The sequence below is a fragment of the Canis lupus genome, chromosome X, assembly GCF_011100685.1.
Source record: "Canis lupus familiaris isolate Mischka breed German Shepherd chromosome X, alternate assembly UU_Cfam_GSD_1.0, whole genome shotgun sequence".
Lineage (NCBI taxonomy): Eukaryota > Metazoa > Chordata > Mammalia > Carnivora > Canidae > Canis > Canis lupus.
In genome coordinates this window covers 17,424,125-17,445,053 of record NC_049260.1, presented here as the reverse complement: position 1 = coordinate 17,445,053, position 20,929 = coordinate 17,424,125, and the positions used below count along the sequence as shown (strand labels likewise).

Genomic DNA, 20,929 nt, shown 5'->3' with positions numbered 1-20,929 from the left:
CTAATGTGCACTTATTAATCGCCAAGAAGGGGATAAAATATTCAGAGCTTCCCAATCTTATTTAACCAGATAACTTCTTTCTTTTAAAAACATACTTTTTCAGAACTAGACATCTGAAGAACATATTTGGGAAAATGATGGATTCTTAATCCACAATGTGATGTGAAAGCTCACACTAACCACTCTTAAATTTTACCTAGCTGCCATTTATTATATTTTTTCCATATGGAAAAATGCATTTTGATTTCAACTAGGGACAATGGGTCCTCTCCTGCTCCAGGGAATACCATGATTAGGTTTTCTATTGTAGAGCAGACACAACATTATATTACTTCTGCCCAGAGACTGTGTTGTGACTAAATGTAGGTCTCTCCTTGCAGGGCAATAATTTCAGAGATTCTTTGAATTAAAAAAAAGGCAATTGGCCCAGTGTCATACAAGGGCTCTTTGATTTTCTACTCACATATACCTGCTTCCATATTAAATCTGTGTGCAGTTGATTCTTCTTAAGTTAGTTAAGGGTTTCTCAATAGCAGAACTCTTGACATTGTGGATTGGATTATTCTTTATAGCTGGGAGCTGTTCTGTTCTTTGTAGGATGTGTACTAGCATCCTAGGCCTCTACCCAGTAGATGCCAGTAGCATTTCCACCTCTGGTTATGACAACTATAAATGTTCCCCCAAATTGTAAATCTTCCCTGGAGGGCAATACTGACCCCAGTTGAGAATCACTGACTTAGGCTGTTTCTACTCTTGGCTTCCCATTTTGTCTTTAAGGGAATCACTATTTCATCTAGTTCATATCTTTCTGTTGATGAATTCATTTTAAGATTGACTTCTTTCCTCTGACAGTTGCATCAGTTTTGTTGACTTGGGTTTGCTAATCTTTCCATTTTACCCAAATACTGATACTCTGGAACTTGGTTAAGAGTTCCTTTTCCTTAATCTTACTATTTTATCCATCGCCTAGCACTTTAATTTGTTCAGGATGATTGTTTTCTTGCCTGGTTTTATTTTTTTTTTTTGAGAGTCTCCAAGTATTTTATTTATATATTATTTTTGTTCTTCTTTTCTTCCCCTAGCAATTAATCTTAAACCTAAAAAGATCCAAACTGTTTTCAGAATTCTGACGCTGTGAGGTTCTACTCAGGCCCTTCTGTCCAGAATATGAGCTAGTGGTTTCCACAATGGAACTTAAAAGAAGATTTGGATCAGGGCAGTTTTTAGCGTTATTACCTATTTGAATGCTCTTCCTTCTGGTTTTCAAAACCAAACCAAAAGAAATGGACCAATTCTATTCATATTTCTTTTAATTGCTATGATTTAAGTGGCTGGTTATTGGGTAGGTAAAGGGACCAAAACAAGGAAATACTTTCGGCCCCTTTGACCTTTATTAAATCCCTCCATAGGGAGAGGATAAGTGTTAATTTTATCCACAGGCACTTGACAATCTTTGGGACATTTTCATTTATAACCAGGAATAATTCGTTATACCATTTGGACACTATTTCTTGAGTACTTTCCATGTGGCAAGAATAGCCCTAAGTGCCAGACATACATTATCTCATTTAACCCTTATAGAAACACCACAAGTAATATTGCCATTCCATTTTACAGACAAGGAAACAAAAACAGGGGTGCCTGGGTGGCTCAGTGGTTGAGCATCTGCCTTTGGCTCAGGGCGTGATCCCGGAGTCCTAGGATCGAGTCCCACATCGGGCTCCCCACAGGGAGCCTGCTTCTCCCTCTGCCTATGTCTCTGCCTCTCTGTGTCTCTCATGAATAAATAAATACAATCTTTAAAAAAAAGGCAACAAAAACATAGTGAGGTAAGGCTCAAGTTCAAGGTCAATCAGTTATTAAAGGCCAACCTGTGACACCAAACTCAGATCTCTCTGACTTCAAAACACATGCTCTGCTATTTCTATAAGTAAAATCACACAAATTAGGGAAGAGTGCCTTCCCTCATTGCTTACTCTGATATTTACATTAGGAACAGACAAGTTTCTATTTCTCTAAAAATATTGCTGAACTACTTTTCTATCCATTATTACATGGTCCCTTATCACCATCAGTTTGATGTTCAAAATTATTTTGTGAAGCTAATCAACACGCAGTCTTTATGAACCGTACAAATTAAGTCCAAAGGTAGAATTCCTGTGACTATAGTATACGTCTCATATTTCTACATTTTTGATTCAATAATTTCTAATACTGTGGTTAGTTCTGGTTTGGAAGTGGTACATTTTACTTGAACAAAGACATTTTGTGTGGTTAGTATCTCAATTTCTTTTCTTTCTAAAAGCATAGCTGATGAATGACAGCTGAACTTTTACCTGATTAGGAAGACAATTTACATTTAAAAATCATAGGAAGGAGAGAAGTATTCCAAAATAAAAAAGTATGACTGTATCATGTATACGTGATGCTTTAAGAAATGTTTTGAATAATGTTATTAATTATAATTTAACTGGCCAAAAAGTAGAATGAGATTATAAGACAAAGACGATGTTGCAGTGTGATAAGAGACTCTGGAGCCTACAGATAATTTCCTCTCCTCACAGTGATAGAGTAGTTCATAGTGTCATTGCCCATAGGTTCTTCACCATGCTGTTTGAAGTCATTTCAAGCCATTTGCTATTCATGTGGATAGATGGGACATGGTAGTTTTCTCTTGTCCCAGCTACTCGAGGGGAAAATGTTAGGTATAATGTTATGGAAATTAATTTTCTTCAATGCACAATGTATACAAATAACATGTGGAACATTTCTAAAATAACAGCTTTGCCCTCATTCACGTGTTTTTTGTGAGGTTCTGGATTCTCAATAAATTGGAAAAGGTCTGGATTCTTTCAAACATATACTATTATGTGATATTATTGTAAAAATATGTGTTCCTCCTATTCTTATAAAATATGAGCACTCAACAGCCACAAAAGGACTCAGCCAACTGTGTCCACCTTTTAGCAGGTTTCTATGCATAGAAATGTGGTATGCTGGAATAGCAAGGGCAAAGAGTCTGTGAACAGCGAAAGGGAAAGTTGATGGGGAATATGGCCATTCTGAAAAGTTGCCAAGCAACTGATTTCATCAAATTTGAACCTTTACCTTTGAAGTATGAGCATATGAGACCAAATAGTTAAAGTGATTTAATGCTGTCCTCTTTCCCCTCTTCTAATTTTCACATTTATTTTTAAAAAAACTGAATCGTCTATTCACCCCATCTAATTCTTCAAAGAATTTAAATGGCTGATATTATTACTATTTACATGTTGAGATCTTTATTTTCTTTTGTTTTTTTCCCCCAGCTGTATTGAGGTATTCTATGAATTGTATATATTTAAGGTATACAATGTGATTATTTGATATATAGAGAATTATGAAATGAGGACCACAATCAAACTATTTTAACACATCCATCACCTCACAGAGTTACCTTGTTTTCTGTGAGATGAGAATACTTAATATGTATTCTCTTAACAACACTAAAGTTTATGCAACAGTGACAACAATGGAAATAAATACCTAGCACATACTGGGCACTTTCCAGGCAACTTGCAATGTGTTGTCATGAAATTCTTACAAAAAGTCTGTAAGACAGGTGTTATCTTCATTTAACAAGGGAGAAAATTGAGACCAACATCCCCAAACTCACACTAGATAAAAGACAGGATTACCATGTAGGGTTGATGCCACAGCCAGTGCATCAACCCTACATGGCCAGCAGCCAGAAGCATTGATCTAGGCTGCTTCCTCCACTGTATCTGTGTTTCCAGAAATTCGTCTCATCTATCTTTTTAGGAAAGTAAAACCCATTTTATGTTCTTGGATTTTAAAAGTACATAACTCATTATTGCTAATTTTACCCCTCAATTTAGCTACCTTTTCCTAAGGTCTGTCAGGGCCATGGCTATGTAAAAACATGTTCAGTTTATTGACAATAAATACAGAAATATACAAGAACACACAAAATCAGACCTACTTCTGCTTGCCTGAAATCAAATGCTTGAATTTGCAAAGAGTGATACAATTTCTGGAAATTATTTCTCTACAATTTAGCAAGTTACTGTCATCACATTTAATTAGCTAGTACCATTGGTAGAGTCCCTGGGTATTTAATCCCAGCTCTACCACTTACTAGTTGAGTAAGTTATTTAACCCATCAGTAAAACAAGGATTCTATGAGCACCCACTTCATTGAATTGTTGCAAGGATTAAATGGGTCCATGCCTTTGAAATGCTTAGCACAGTGCCTGGCATATACAAAAGCTAACAGGTATTATTGACTTATTTCTAGAAGGGCCATCTGCTGTCTGTCCATATTACACTTTTCTGATAGATTCGGGCAAGTAATTGTTCTTCTCTTAACTCATTCTTAGCAACAACTAGTGGGTCTATGATATTAAATGAGAACCTTTGTTAAAAAATGTATTTTAAAGTCCACAGTTAGGATATTTTCGGGTATTTTTCTTTATATGTTTGTTTCTTTGCCATTGTGTCCAATGACAGAGCTTCCCTAAATATTTTTGTCTTATGTATCTAACTCTAAAATATGAATGTACTAAGATAGTATGATAAGTATATACATATTTAACCAAAAGCACATAATAAGAACTGAATCATGTTTCTCCTTTGCTTCTCAAAATCCTATCTATACTCTTACAATCTTAACTCTAAACCTCTTTGAAAAAAAAAAAGGTAATCTGGGGAGTTAATAGTAGAGAATGGTGGCTAAGCTCATATACAAGATAAGGTTATTTGTGACTACGAAGTAAGTTGAGCACTGTAAGCATAAAGGACTTATTCACTACATTTTAAGGCAACACACAAGTGCTAACATGTTAAATTACTGTCATTTCTAGAAAATATGAAACATGAACATTTTTGTACTTTAGGCTTTTTTATAATATGCTTCAACAGAATCATGTATTTTTGTCATTATTTATTTATTTAATGATTTATTTATCTGTGAGAGACAGAGAGAGAGAGAGAGAGAGCAAGAGGGGGAGAGGGGAAGAGGGAAATGGAGAAGCAGACTCCCCACTGAGCCTGGAGCCTGATGCAGGGCTTGATCCTAGGACCCTGAGATCATGACCTGAGATGAAACCATGAGTCAGACACTTAACTGACTGAGCCACCCAGGTGCCCCTATTATCATTATTTTTTAAATCCAAGAAAATACTGTCACACTTGGAAGTCTATGTAATGGGACCACTTTATAGATTAAATAAAAAAAAGTCATTGATAATTGCTTATCAAGTTTTGGGATAATTTGTATTGGGACCTTTCAGGTCTAGGCTGAGAGATTTTACACTAACCCCCAGATCTCAGACCTAGGTTTGGGGATAACTAATATTTAGAAACCCTAGGGGATGACTATTTATCATTTAAAACTCCTCATAAATGTCACTTTTTTAATGTGACTTCCCAAGAAGACTCTGGGGTTTCAGCTCCCAGCCTACTGTACTACTCTGTTCACATACTCCTACTTACCTAAAATTATTACAATGCATCTCTTTGTTTCTTCCCTCTTGGTTATGATTGCCTTCTAAGGAAAATTTATGTTTTATTCACCTTTGAGTCTACAATGACTGGATGACTTTATGTACACAACAAATATTAACTGAATGAATTAAGAAGTGAATTAATCTTTGGGAAAATTAAGGACACAAATTAATGTGTGTGACAGGCAGAATTTATTACTTATGATCTGATTTTAAAAAGGTTTTAATACATTAACTCACTGGTTACCTGGCACAACCTACAGGCTGTGCTAGAAAATCTTCACTGAAGTATCTGTAAGTATCTATTTCCACTGATGGTTCAGATCATATTTCATGTTCAAAAGTTATAAAAACAAACAACCTTCTAGGATCAAAAGTAAAATAACTTTTTATTTTTTAAAAGATTTTATTTATTTATTCATGAGAGAGAGATAGAGATAGAGATAGAGATATATATATATATATAGAGAGAGAGAGAGAGGCAGAGACACAGGCAGAGGGAGAAGCAGGCTCCATGCAGGGAGCCTGACATGGGACTCGATCCCTGGTCTCCAGGATCATGCCCTGGGCTGAAGGTGGCGCTAAACCACTGAGCCACCTGGGCTGCCCAGTAAAAGAACTTTTTAAAAAACTTCCTATCCCTCTTTTAAGCATATATATATATATATTTCTTTTCTCCTAAGTTGCTTATAAAAATCTATCATATCGGGAGCCTGGGTGGTGCAGTCAGTTAAGTGTCCTCCTCCTGGTTTCAGCTCAGGTGGTGATCTCAGAGTCCTGAGACTGAGCCCCGAGTCAGGCTCCCCGCTCAGCACAGTCTTTTGGAAACTCTTCCTCTCCCTCTGCCCCTCCCCTTGGTGCTCTATCTCTTGCTCTTACTCTCTTTCTCAAATAAATAAATAAATCTTAAAAAATATATCTATAGGATATCTACACTTTCTAAAATTTAGACAGTCTTCTATTTTATTGGGAGAGATAGGATTTGTGGAACATGATGACACTAGGTGGTTTAAAACTGTAGTCTGAAGGGACTAACAATTCATAGCCATTCAAGTAAGAACCAAGTAAACATTCTTTATACAGTTATTGGTAATCTACTTCATCTGGTGACTATGATTTCCCCTTAAACATCCTTATCTACTTAAAAATAAGTAAAAGCAGCCAAAAATTCTAAGAGATAAAAAAGAGTTGATATACATTACTGCCTATCCAACACTAGGCAGTCAATAAGTATTTGGAATGAATGAGTAAAAATAAAGATTTACGTGATAAAGCAGGGGTAGGAATAACAAGGATGGCAGGCTTCTATACTGCTCTGTACTGCAGACATTTATATTATAATGGGGGAAAAAGCAAATGTGCAAGTACCTTCAAATTATGACAGTTTAAAAAAAGTGCCAGCAGAATAGATTAACTGAGGAGCTATGTTAAAAAAAATCATTACTTATTATTATGATAAAAAGGCACATGTACAGAGAATAACACAAGGTAAGCTAAGTATGGTTCCTATTCTTTAGGACCATTTTGGGCAAATCTTCTCATACATATTCTCATAATTATTACCAAAAAGCTGTAAGGAAATAAGGCACATGTAATACGGTACATGATGACCAGTCATTTGGGACCACAGGAGGGAGACATATGGCCATGGTGGACAAGGAAGGGGGGCAAGTGGAAAAAAAAAAGCTAAAAGCAACTGTCTGTCCTGCTCAGCTCCCACTGATCATCAGTACTAATTATCAAGGATCATGTCTTTCCCCTTCTCTATGCTCCTCACTAAAATGATTAGTTAGAAAACTGGAAAAGGAGGAGCATAGAGTTCCAATTAAATCCATTCATTCTTGCAATGGGATCATACCTTTACTACTTTAACTTTAGGCAAATTAATCTGTAAATCTTCGTATACAATGTATAAATTTAAAGTATTTGTGACTGGGTTACTCTCTTGGTCATACATGGAAAAACAGAAGTCAGAGATGAAAAGTCCTAGGGATGTGGTAACTCTAAGGCCATCTCTGATTTAAATACAATGTGTGTTTCCTATTTAGAATTCACTTCCACTCAAATTTTCCAACTTCTTAAAAACACAAAAATTGAGGTGAGATTTCCTTCAGAAAGTTTATCTGAAGTTTTTTTTAATCCCTAAGGAATAAGGAGTTAATTTTATACAAGTCAAGTTAATAGGAAGCATTCATCTTTCTTTAAAAAAGGAAAAGTGAATTATTCCAAGTTGGCAATATCTAATGTTACAAAAATTACATGTGATTCAAGGTTTCCTTAAGTCATTAATGAACTAAAATGCTACCTACCATTCTTACCTATCTTTGGAAAATTTAGAATAATTTTTAATATCATGCTTCATATTGTTGAGATTCCACTTAGAAGTACATGACAGACACAGATCAATTATAAAGATTCAAAAGCTATCAAGTAAATCAAGTAATTTTCATAACCCAAAAGCCTATGAAAAGAAATAGAGGTTCTCATGCGAGACATATGTAAGAAAAGAACTCTTACCATAAGTTGGGGTGCTTTCTCGTCTTCCTTGACTACTTGATCTTCCTTTCTCATATTCATAGCAATACAAGACAGTATCTTCCTCGACAATATTAAACCTCTTTCGATATTCCTGATCCAGAAATGAATTTGGTGATTCAGATCCCTTATGCACTGGCTTGCCAACCATATGTCCTCTGAGGTCTTCACAAGGAAGGTTTCCTTTTTCATCTCTAAAGAAAGGGAAAAATTAAAGGAGAAGGATGTAGGAAAGTGTTAGGGTGGTAAAATGGCAGAGAAGGTGTAACACAGTTCATAATATCCGTTTCATACAATATATTTTCTGATCTTTCCAAACTTTCTTTGAGGTTTAAAGGGCAATTTTTAATTATTCCTATATTGCAGGAAAATAAATGCTGAGGATCAGAGAGGTCAAATGACTTGCCTAAACACCATACAGCTAATAAATAACAACATTGGACATGAACCCTGGATCTTCTAACTCCTGCTCTACTCCATTTTCACTGTATTATGTCATACAGAGGAAAATCATGTCAGCACATAAATTTAGTGTTGAATTCAGTATGTGTAAGTTTAACAACGCTAACAGTATAGGGGTTTTTTTTGTGCCAGGTTAACTACTTGATGCATAGTAGTATTTGTGCTGCTTAAAAACAAGGATGTATTTATAAACTACCATCTCTGTAAGGATATTAGCAGCCTTAAGAACCAAATTAGCATTCTATAAACTGGTATTCTTAAGAATTTCAGATAGCTTGTTATTAGTTTAAAATAGACCTTATTGAATAGACTTTCAGTATTTAAAATCTATGGATCTCATTTAATATTAAAAATATACACTCATAGGGGATCCCTGGGTGGCCCAGTGGTTTGGCGCCTGCCTTTGGCCCAGGGTGCGATCCTAGAGTCCCAGGATCGAGTCCCGCATCGGGCTCCCGGCATGGAGCCTGCTTCTCCCTCTGCCTGTGTCTCTGCCTCTCTCTCTCTCTCTCTCTCTCTCTGTGTGTGTCTATCATGAATAAATAAAAAATAAAATATACATTCATAGAACTAATTCTAAATGGATAGATCAAAATTTCATTACACATTTCTTATGGAGATAGGGTAGAGGAACCTGACAAAATATGGAATTTAGGATGATGCAGGTTGATTTCTTCTATAGGATTCTAGAAAAGAGAAATCTCATTATTTATGGGATCCCTAAAACTGTTACTCACATATAGTATTAATTTACATAGCCCAAGCAACTGGGCCCCTAATGAGTAGTATTTTGGTAGAAATACTCCACTTTGGACGGGTTAAATTGAACTTGTTTATTTTATGATATGTTTCACTGACTAGCTATGAAGTTTTTTTGTTAGAAAAGCCTGTCTTCTAGAACACCACTATGAATGTAAATGCAATGTTCTTTCCCTTGCAGATCATTAATTTTATTTCCTCCTAGTTCTTAATTGCTTTCAGTTCTACCCTAAACAGTGCCATGAATGCTATCAAACCAGATAAAAATTTAATTTTATGTTAAGTGCTAAGTCTGAAATCTTAAATCAACGGAATTAACTAAATTATAACAAGACAGATAAAAAACCAAAATTTTAATTGATATTATGTCTTATAAAATCGTGATGGGCTTATAAATCTAATGTCAATTCCAAAATATGAGTTACAGTTCAGCAAGAATATTATACTTCTATACTTGTGTACTAGGGTACTACACTTTTGTAGGTATATGCAAATGTCTAGATTTAGGTCTGTCCAAATGAAGAGAGCTACATTCCTAGTATTTGAAATATGCTGAAAGTAGTAAATAATATGCTCAAGACTGATTGAATCAGCAAGTTGCCTCATGTATTTAACTTGTCACAAGCTGAGACTGCCATTTACAATGCTATTCACCCTTATTTTTTTAAAAATAAAAGTATTACTTATTGTTAAATTGTAATTGGATAGCTAGCTCTTAGGCAACATGAAGAAAACAAATACAAAATTCAGACAGAATTTTATTTTCAGCAAGCTAAACATTTTTCCTGAACATATTGCCTGATGCTGTTTATTACTGTTAGTCCTCTATCAAAAAGAGATTGACACTGCAATTAGCTTGAAAACAGCCCTAACGAACTTGTAGCACCGGAGTAAGGTTTTGCCTATCTATAAATGGGCAGACATTTTTATCAGGCCTGTGACATGAATGCTAATGCAGCTGAGATCAGAGGGTGATTCAGCCCTAGTTAATTCACCATGCTCTATTTATATGGACATCCCCATGGCAGAAAATTGCAAGGGCTGGTATTACTCTGTAATGGTATTAGAGGAGGGCCTCATACCAACAAGGAAGATTTATTAGATGTGTCTATATGAAATGCATGCAAATAAAGTTGAATTAAGAAATGTACAAACCAAAAAAAATCTTTGCGGTAGAATGAATTGATATATGTATTGTGTGTGTGTGTGCATATTTGTGTCTGTATCTCTGTATGTGTGCTTGTGTGTATGTACTCACATCACGAGTCCCTGAATAACTCAATGTGTTAGTTTGTCCTGCTGTACAAATTAAAATAAACTTTTTAACGTTATGTGTGTAACAAATCTATGCTTTTACTCTGAAAAGGATTTAAGGAAACAGATGAAAAGTTAGAATACTGCTTTAATGGATTTTCTTAATATTTAATGGCTCAGAGTAAAATTAATGAGAGAAATCAGTGTTTGCACTTGAGAGTTGTGCAAAGATATACACATTCTTGATTTTTGTCATAGAAAAAGAAATTCAGTTAAGTGTGTAAATGCACTATATACTATGGTAATGAAACTATGTAAAGTCATAAGACATATAATTAAAAACTGATCAAATTTCACTCACTCCACATACATGAGTGTTTTAGAGAAAAAGGTACTTTTTCAACTACATTTTCTTCTGGAATAAATGTGTTCAATTGCAAGCCCATGAAAGAATCTCTACCTGACAACTAGCCCTGACATTTTTAAGGTTTTTTTTTTTTGGTTTTAAAATGAGAGAGATTTTTATTATTTACAATTGAAATGAACACTAACATGCCTATCCTACATAAACATGATTTTTAAATATAGGCAAAAAGAAATGTTTAGATGAGTTAAATTAAGTGAACCACATTTAATATCAAAATGAGAGAATGAGATAAAAGTGCCAAGGCTGTATGTATACCATAACTTCAAGTCAAACCAGAAAATGCAGATAATTTTTATGTACAAAGATGCATAAAAAGGAACTCTGATATATGGATTGTTCTGACTGTGCTATATTAAATGACTGTGTGACTTGAATAATAATTTGACTCAAAATATACCTAGAAAATTCTATTAAATTACACACTAGACTAAGGATCAATTAAAGTGATTATGAATTTCATTGAAAAGTATGAAGCTTTCAAGCAATACTGACAAAACAAGTACCACGATGTTGATACTTCAACTTCTTGTATCTTTAGTGTTTCTAAATAGCACGTTCAAGCTTTTTTGTTGGCTTCAATACATTGCCATAATCTTAATCTCCACCATACTGAGAGGACAGAACTCAATCATTTCATTCTTTTGTCTTTTGAAATGTATTTTAAACACTTTCTTTATAGGATATATTTTCTTTATAATTTCCTCCCTAACCAAGAGAAAAAGAAAGAAGATTATAAAACTGCAGAGACTTGATAAAAACAATTTTCTGATGTCTATCTGTATATGTAGCCCTTGGAATGAGGTCTCTGAAATAATCATTTGCATCAAAATAAAAATATTTCCAATTAAATTGAAAATAAACCAAAAGAGTCACTATTCAAAACACACATGTTTTTATTGCTCCTCATGCAAGAGTATTTAGAAAGTCTGACACTATCTTAATAGAATTAAAATGCAACTTGTATTTGGCTAGGATATCAGAAAGATCTGTATATCTGATTATAAATTTAATGTAAGACTGTAAATTATATACTAGAAAGATTTGTGAAATGCCAGCTTAGTAAATTATATTTTCTCATAAACCATGTTCCCACAGCTACATTTAATTTTCAAAATTAAGAACTAAAATGTTTATAAAATGGACTACAGTTTTATTACTAGGCAACAATACAGTATTTGCAGACACACCATGTTGTCATGTAACATTTAGATCGTAAAATGTCAGTACCATCATATCTGAGAGAATGGAACATTAGGTACACTGAAGGATAATGAAAATTAATGAAAACAAGGAATTTCAGTTCTTTTATATACTGAAGAAATTTAATATGAAGTGTGGCTTGAAAAGAGACCTTAAATTACTGTTTTTGAATGACTGCACAACTAATTTAAAAATGGAGCCAAATTCTTCATGACTGGTATCAATTATTCCCATTTAGTGGTGGCCCTTTTCCATAATTTTTATATTCCACAAGGCTGGATATCACAATGCTTTTGGACAGAATGCATTATGGCACAAAGTTGTAATCTCCACACCTGCCAGGAATTTCAAATAGGAATCTGGAAATGAAATGGAGATACAGCCTCAAGAAATCTAGAAAATAGACTCTAAAGGCAACTCATTCTCTTGCAAATTCTTTCTACTTTCTGACAGAAACATTAATGAACTAATAAAGGAGAAATTGTAGATACAGAAGTATTAGGGGAAAAAGAATACTCTCCCTTCTTATCATCTACTCTTCTTCCCAAAAGCTCCCTTGCTGCACATATTTAAGAAGGCACAAAAGTTTCCTGTAACTTTCTCTTTTAGCAAAAAGTATGGAATGCTTCAGAGTAACCTGGGATTTCCTGGGGCTTCTTAACCAAAGACCCTCACTTATTCTTTACTTATTAAAAGAATCTTAATTGCTATTTATTATTACTTTCCAACTCTTTCCTATTATATGAGATAATGTTTACAAGATACTTCATGCATAGTGTTTAATACAGAGTAGTTGTTGTTACTACTATTATTAATCAAAGTGCGTTCTCTACAGTGCAATAGTTTTCCAGAATGCATTCAGAATTACTATCTAAGAAAATATTTCAGGTGTTCCTTGACAATTTACTTCATGGTTTACATACAGTTAGACTAGTCTTTAGATAGAAGTTGCCCAGAACAACATGATGGTTGGTTTTATACCTGGGAATATATGGTTCTGCAGGAGGAGGGGGGATGTAGAGATCCTGGAGAGCAGAACTGTCTCTTTTGGTTGGCGTACTGATGGTGCTGGAAGGCGTAGCAACGCTGCTTGTGGGACTTCTAGGTATAAGAGGCTGGTTAAAATGAAAAAGAAAATACATACGCACACAAACAACACACAAAACAACAACAACAACGACACATAGTTATCATTTTAAAATTATCTATTTCTGCAAAGTTTTTGAACTTGGCTGAAATCAAGAAGCGTATTATTTAGTACATGGATATTCCTTGGAATCTCCAAAACAACTAGTTTATTACTTTTGAGGTTCCCACTTAGTTCTCAACTCACCTTATTCTATGGCATAACCACGTATAAGCTATTTATAAGGTGAAAGCACCATGTAGTGTTTCATAACGGTAAGATTTGTTTCACAGTCAGAAGCTTATTTAAATTAAATTTGCTTTGTTGGAATCCCACCTTTGAAGGGAAGATAATAAAGAGTAACTTTCAAAAGAATTAGCTCACTCACATCCTGATTGATATATACAAGAAAGATATTTCGTATTTTTTTCCCAAAAAGATATACCATTCTCTTAAGTTAGCAGAATGTCACAGATTCTCAGAAAAGGTTACAAAAATGGAGGATGAAAGGCCAATATGAGAAAATACTTTCTTTTTTCATAAATATAAACACAACTAACTGTCTTCTCAAGGTCATTTTATGGTACATCTTCAAAAGTATGGTGATTAATGTAACACAATCATTTCACCTTTCATAGGCACACACATTTATCATTGTTTAAAATAATGTTTAGATACACAACTATAGATTGCATTTTCATGCCTGTTTAAGTATTAAATACTTAGAAAAAATTAAGATAGCATATTTGCTGAATTAAGTGATACACCAGGATGCATTAACTCAAGAGCACTTCCAATTCTAAGCTTCACAGCATTTGGAAATGATATTTTGGTTTGAAAAATTATCCTAAAGTGAGACTAAAATTCACAAATTTTCATGTTTATCTTACAGATCCTACTGATTACCTATATATACAATAACACATTAAAAATAAGAATTTTAGTGCAATCGCAAACATAAAAGTAATGATCACAAAATGAACTATATCTTCACATAAGATGTTGCCATTTTAGCCAATATGCAAACACTTTTAGCATATCTATATAGACCCACAGTTCTATTACTTTAACATGTATCACTGGACAAAAAATGGCCTATTACAGCTATTTTATATTGTGACAGTGCTTTTGTACAGATAAACAAAATGTTCAAAAAAAAACCAAGCATAAATACAATGTACAATGTAGGCAACTAGGGTAGGCTACATAGTTTAGGACTCAGTTCTCAGTTCGTGGATTTTACCTTCCTTATTACACAGCTCACCTTAATAGGTTGAAATCATACATCCTGCCAAAATGATGGCTAAGTTTTAATCTATGTGAAATTAGAAATTAAAGATAGAAGGGAAAAAGAATTGATTATTTATTTTGGAACTCTACAAAATTCTATCTCATATGATATAAAAGAAGTCAGAAACTATACGTGTTAAGGGATTTTGAAATACTATTTGGAGTATGCAGTAGACTTATGTTTATGCTGATTTTGAAAGAGTGTCCAGTTAAATTATGTGTGTCTTTTAGTAACAAAAATCTTGGCAATGGGAAATTGTGAGATAATGTAGGTGATCAAGAGTCATCTGTATGGATGAACACCATGCAGCCTGAGGAAACAAAGAATTGTATTGTTTCTAGTGATGTATTAAATGCCTGTACAACATTCTCTGAATGATAGTTTTTTTAGATCAAGTCTTTAGACACACTATATATATAATCACTGTGATGTGATTCTGTTTATAATTGCTTTCCTCTTTGTCAGGACATCTTGGTATTAAATACAGACGACATAAAAAATAAGTCTATGTTTCATTATTATAGAAATAAGAAAAAAATCCATTATGCAGTACATTACTTTCCAAAATTTATTAACAGATATACTGTAAGAGAAAAACTTACATTCACTATGCTTTTAAAATGCTCTAACATCTCTTATTTTAAAATACTCTAATATTGCAAGTCAACTTAAGAACAAGTTCTAAAAACATAAGCTATTAAATAACACACTTTTATTCTCTTTTATTTTAGGGTCACTATTTCTATTCTGAAGACTCCTTTCTTTTATTTTACTATCTATAGGACTAAAGATCATCTTTCTTGGTTAGTATCCATCTCTGCCTTCCCCAGACCAAGAGGAAGAAAGGAAGGATGGAAGGAAGAAAGAAGAAATAATAGTTAGTGGTTACAAGTATATTTTAAATAGCCCAAGGAAGTGTGAGGTAAGGACCAACAGAATATTTTATTTTGCCTGGATTATTACTAGGATTCTACTGGGATTCTTACTAGGATTCCTTAGGGTACATGTGCCTTTTCCCTTCTAGTAAACTTAAATATTAGCCATGTTGGCTTCCTTAAAATTGCTATTTTCTCTGGGTTTCTATTTTCAAGAAAAGAGTTGCTATAAATATCATCAGTTAGCATGATGAGCTAAATTAGTAAATATGTGGAAGAAAAAGACTCTTAAATATGTTTACACGGGTAACAGGTTTGATTGTGCCAGCTGGTTCAATGAATTAAAGTGGTTGAAAAAAACAACTTAGTCTTTCAGAGAAAACAAATTAGTCAATCCTATTGTTTAACTCAACTGGTTAGTTGTATTTACTGATAAATCACAGAAAACCATTTCAACTGGTTTATCATGCAGATATTATCTGGCTAATCAGTACGCTTTGTACCAAATAAAACACACATTAAATACTAAATGTATTTAATATATTTTTGTCTACTAATTGTGTTACTTTCGTCAAGCTAATCCACACTAAAAAGTAAACATTCTTCTTGAGAATCTTATTTAAAAATTATACATTAAGCAATGAAAGAATAAAGTATGCTAAAGTAGAAGCTTCATGGGAAAACGGAAATGGCTACTTAACCCCAAAGAAGTCTTTATGATAATTTAAAATTAAATTATAATTTTTTGAAAATGTTTCTACCTTTGAACAAGAACTGAAAGAATACAAAATTAAATGACTAAATAAATGAAAAAGGCATTAAAGAACATAGAAAGATAGGCAAAATTTGACTAAATGAAGCACAGAATAAATGATGCTATTAGCTGAAATCACCAGCAAGAAATTCCTAGTTGTAACAAGTGGCATTAAAATTACAACCACCACCAATAACCATTTAAGTGCCTGAAAATACACAAAAAGTGACAAATACATCTTCCCTCATATCAAAAAAAGGAGTTCTCTCAGCATCCAATTCACATTTTAATAGGCATATTTCTTAGCTTCAGAAAAAATATCCAAATATTTTCGCATAATGCAGAAAGATAGTTTTTCCTATCTTGGCAATATTTACTTTTCATCATTTGTTCATAACATAATAAAAGAAAAGCAGTTACTACTGTACTATGAAGAATTTCTAATTTAAGGAAAAATGTAGAAAAAAAGGGTAAAATTTTATTTTACCTTTTTGCCACTTTGACACTTTCTCTTATATTGGCAAAATATGGAAAGAGAATTAAGAATTATCGTCACTGAAATACACGGTTATTTTAAGACTGTGTCTTGTTACTCAAGTGAGCATGAAGCTTCTGTATAACTTAGATCTGCTATAGGATGCAATCACATATGATAGGGATCCATTTTAGATTCTATGCAAACAGGTATTTTTCCTGGAAGGAGCTTGTCATAACATTTGGTTTTCATATGTAAATAGACATAAAGCTATCCTTCCACAGATTCAGTGAGACTCTGAAAGGGCAGAGGCATTTGCATATATGTTATTTCTCTGCTAAAACAACTCTGATAGATTTCTCAGGGCATGCATCTCTTAAAATATCCAGATTCTAAATAAAATGCTCATGTGCATCTCTTCAAATATACATTGATAGCGTAAAGTCAATTAATGATAACTTACTACAGTCAACGGGACTACTACTAGAAATCTACTAGGTAAAACATACACATACATTTTTTTCATATTGTCAGTTTGAACCACATAAAGGCTTTCAAATTGTATCCTACAATATGGTACTGCATAAATCTTCCTCTGAATCATGTGTGATGACTTTAGTAATGGCATCCTACTCATCCAGTTTAAATAGCATTGAAAGATTGTAATTATTATAAGACAAAATTTTCAGCCTTTGTAAGGAATCATTGAAATCTCACTTTAAATCCTCTTATGGCTCGGGTCTTTTCCTTATGTCCCCACTTCTAACGTCTTTAAGGTAACTGAGCACATCTGGAAGGTATACCTCTGAAACTCCACTGGTCTTAAATAAGAGAAAAGAACTTCCATACTTAAGAAACTACATTTAACATTGAGATTTGACTCAAAACATTTGACATTTTAACAACTCTTGGCAACCTTATCTTAATTTAGTTGTTTCTCTGTCTGGTAAGTGATCTGGCTTTCATAGAGCTATAGAAAGTCTTGAATGACACCAGTGACATAAAGACAGCCCCAACATTAAAGATTAAAACAGTTTGTTACATATTATGTAGTTCTCTCTAAAATTCACGAATGCAAAGATCACAAAGAGCTTGCTTTGCCTTACAGGGGGGAAGTACCCATTGAAAAAAGAATGATTACATCAAGTAGAAAACCTGGCCACTTATTTTAGTTACTCTTGGGAATAAGCGCAGACTCAGGTGGATCACAATACCCCATTATTCTAGCACAGAACAGTTACACAAAGTTCTCACTCAGTTCAAACACATTTTTATTATAATTCCCAACACAAGTACCAGAATACTGTTTTGTGTTAGCAACTTTGTTCTTAATCATCTATACAAATGCTCCAGAAAAAATGTATGCTGGATTTTGGGAGGCAAGACACTGTATACAATTTGTAAGTTTGACCATATAAGAATGTAATGTTAGGTCTAATCTGGAAAATTATTGGGCATTCTTTTCCCTGGGAAAGCTTTTCTTAAGTAGTAAATTATTTGAAAAGAACCTAAGCAAAGGAACCGCATGTATTCAAAATGCTCCCACCCAGTTTTTTCACCGTTTTTCTAGAATCTAAATTCATTAATACAAAAGATTTGAGTCTTCTTTTATAAGCATGTAATCTTTCCTGTCAAACACAAATAAAACATTTTTTTTCTGATCATTAATTTGATCAGGAAACCATATCTGTATAGGTTTAAAAATACAGATATATGTGCATAAAAATACGTAGTTACATGATATACAAGAAATATAGACCAGAGTCATATACTACGAAATGGTTTTATCCACTGAGTCATCAAATTTTGCACATTGTACTGAGACTACCATGAGTGTATTTATTCTTGTGCTGTCCAGTCTTATTGGAATAGTTAATACTGCAACACTAAAAATGGACTTCCAGTTTTTGTTAAATTACAGTAAACATCATTTTAAGATATTAAATTAAAGAATGAGAAACTAAAGAATGAAGAAACTGAAAAATAATTTTTGCATTTTAGGTGATTATCTGTAGTCAGCGTAACATTTGAAAGCATTTGGCTGAAAAACCCAAATGTGATTTAGATACTTTAATTAATTTGCTTAAACACTGCTGAACAAAAATGTGATGTGACAATTGCTTGCAGCTATTTACTAATTTGAGCATGTAAAACATATCATTGTTTCTGCCTCTCAGGCAGCACAATTACATTTTTAGTTAAGATGTATTTTCTTCTCTAGTATCATACCTAATACTGGTTATCTTCCTCTTCAAAACATGCTTTTAAAACAAAACTCTCAGAAACATAAATTTTGTTAGCAATGTTTTTTTTTTGGTCACCCTGACCCATAACTTTGATATTTTTTTTCCCATAACTTTGATATTAAAACAATTTTGTTATTTATGTTTTGGTTTTCACAGAATACTGTAACCATTCATATCTGTATGTATTGGAAATGTTACATAATCAATTAATGTTCTTCAGTTGTTATACCAGTTGATAGACAAAATCACTGTTATGACTATTTGCTTTCTATTTCTTTTTCTGCTCAAAGTTAAATATCCTGTAAAAATGGCATCAAGATAATGCTAAGCAATAACATTTTAAGTAAAAAGCACAAACGACACAAGAAACTCTCACACAAATATAAGAGATTAGAATGCAATTTAGGAACATAATTCTAATGATACAGCTTGATATTATTTCATATAAAAATGTGTTTAATTAAACCTGTATCAGTATACTGAATTCCAACATTGATCATAGTGATCATCTGAGATGCATTCTTACCAAAAAAGCTGTTCTTTAATGTTTTTAAAAAATTGCTGATTCCCAGTGATGATTTCAATCAACATTCTTGCTAGTGTCCTGCTAATCCTCCCATGCATCTCTTATAAGAGGAAAATGACAACACCCACGCATGCCTGTGACCTATGCACACTAACTTAAAACCACAAACATCAAAAATATACCTTGAAGTTTATTCAGAGTTCCCCGGGATTTTTTTTCATTAAATTGGAAGAATTTGACCATAAGCAATCACTAAGGTCACCAAAATCCAGGACATTAGTAGAAGTGCTACTAAGAACACATTTTTAAAAACAGTCTTGGAAAGCAAGAAATCCCTCATTTGTTTCACAGAATAAAAGATTCTATCTCAGGTAAAACATCTCTACTATTTATATATGGGTGCAGATGACAAGAGAATTCAACTCCAGATTAAATCTGTTTGTAGTATTTGACTAAGGTATCTCTAAGTCTCTCAATTCTATTGCAAAATGTTTGAGAAATCAGAAATTTAAAAAAAGAACTGCCAAGTTTCATGAAATGTACTAATGAAATTGCTCTGTGAGCATGAAGTTGAATTGTATGCTTTTGTTTATTTGGCTATAATTTCATGAATTATTTTCACAAGAAAATCCAAATCCAAATTTGTCATTATAGTTGATTGATAACAGAAGTTACTATCCTTTAAAAATATTTTTAGAAATAAAACTTCTTTTATGAAAACATGATATGCTTTAACAATCTTCTACCTTAGGGTAGACAAGGTTAAATTTTATTTGTGTAGGTACAAATTATTTTCTTGTTAGTTTAAAAAATAATTATTTCTTGGGGGAGCAAGATGGCGGAAGAGCAGTTTTCCTTTTTTAAGATGCAAGTATTAGTGTCTGCCTCCACACTACACAAACTTTGCCATATTTTATTTGAAAATGCTAGTAGGTAAATTAAGCCTGGTAGAGAAGAAAAAGTTGAAATAGACATACTGAATTAAATAAATGCCATAAATTATTTCTTTTTTAACCTCTATTTAAATCATTCTTAGTAGACTATTAGTATGGAAAAAAATAACCTAAGGTCCAATTCTCCGGGTGTGAACACTGAAGATTTATATTTAAGTGAGTTAATGGGCATTTTAGCTCCAATGTATTTGGACACATACAAGAAGCAAGAATATAATAAGACTGGTACTTGTGTTTGCACAGAGGGTTATTACTGCATTAAGCTCTAAATTTCACATCTGAGGTCCTTTCTTTGACACTAGGAAAATATGTGTCCTCAGGCAAACTCACAAAGGAATCCAAAACTGCCTGTGAGACCTTCTTATATCATTATTTCTTTGACTTTACCCCCTCTGGAGGCAGTCTACCTTTAATCTATAGATTCTGGTACCATCAGGTTTTGTCCATCTTTGGTTAATCTACACTCTAAAAAACCGTGACCAGATAGTTCCCATTATGCTTCCAGTGTCTCTGTATTTTAGAGTAGGCCAAAGCTGTAAGAT

The 20,929-nt window shown here is 33.3% G+C and overlaps 1 protein-coding gene and 1 long non-coding RNA gene across 7 annotated transcripts in view; one reads left to right on the top strand and one right to left on the bottom strand.

Annotated features, from left to right (window-relative positions):
- Positions 1-20,929, bottom strand: part of CNKSR2 (connector enhancer of kinase suppressor of Ras 2) — a 276,753-nt gene that overhangs the window by 94,943 nt on the left and 160,881 nt on the right. For all 5 annotated transcript variants that reach the window (XM_038587046.1, XM_038587047.1, XM_038587048.1 and 2 more), the window contains 2 exons: positions 13,123-13,256; positions 8,022-8,233 (listed from right to left, as the gene is read on the bottom strand). In XM_038587046.1, the coding sequence (XP_038442974.1) occupies positions 8,022-8,233; positions 13,123-13,256 (346 nt within the window). The remainder of the gene's footprint in view (positions 1-8,021; positions 8,234-13,122; positions 13,257-20,929) is intronic.
- Positions 1-20,929, top strand: part of LOC119868392 — a 50,041-nt gene that overhangs the window by 15,306 nt on the left and 13,806 nt on the right. The window contains exon 2 of one of the 2 annotated variants that reach the window (XR_005386183.1): positions 15,290-15,480. This is a non-coding gene — a long non-coding RNA (uncharacterized LOC119868392). The remainder of the gene's footprint in view (positions 1-15,289; positions 15,481-20,929) is intronic. The other variant, XR_005386184.1, reaches the window with a different exon arrangement.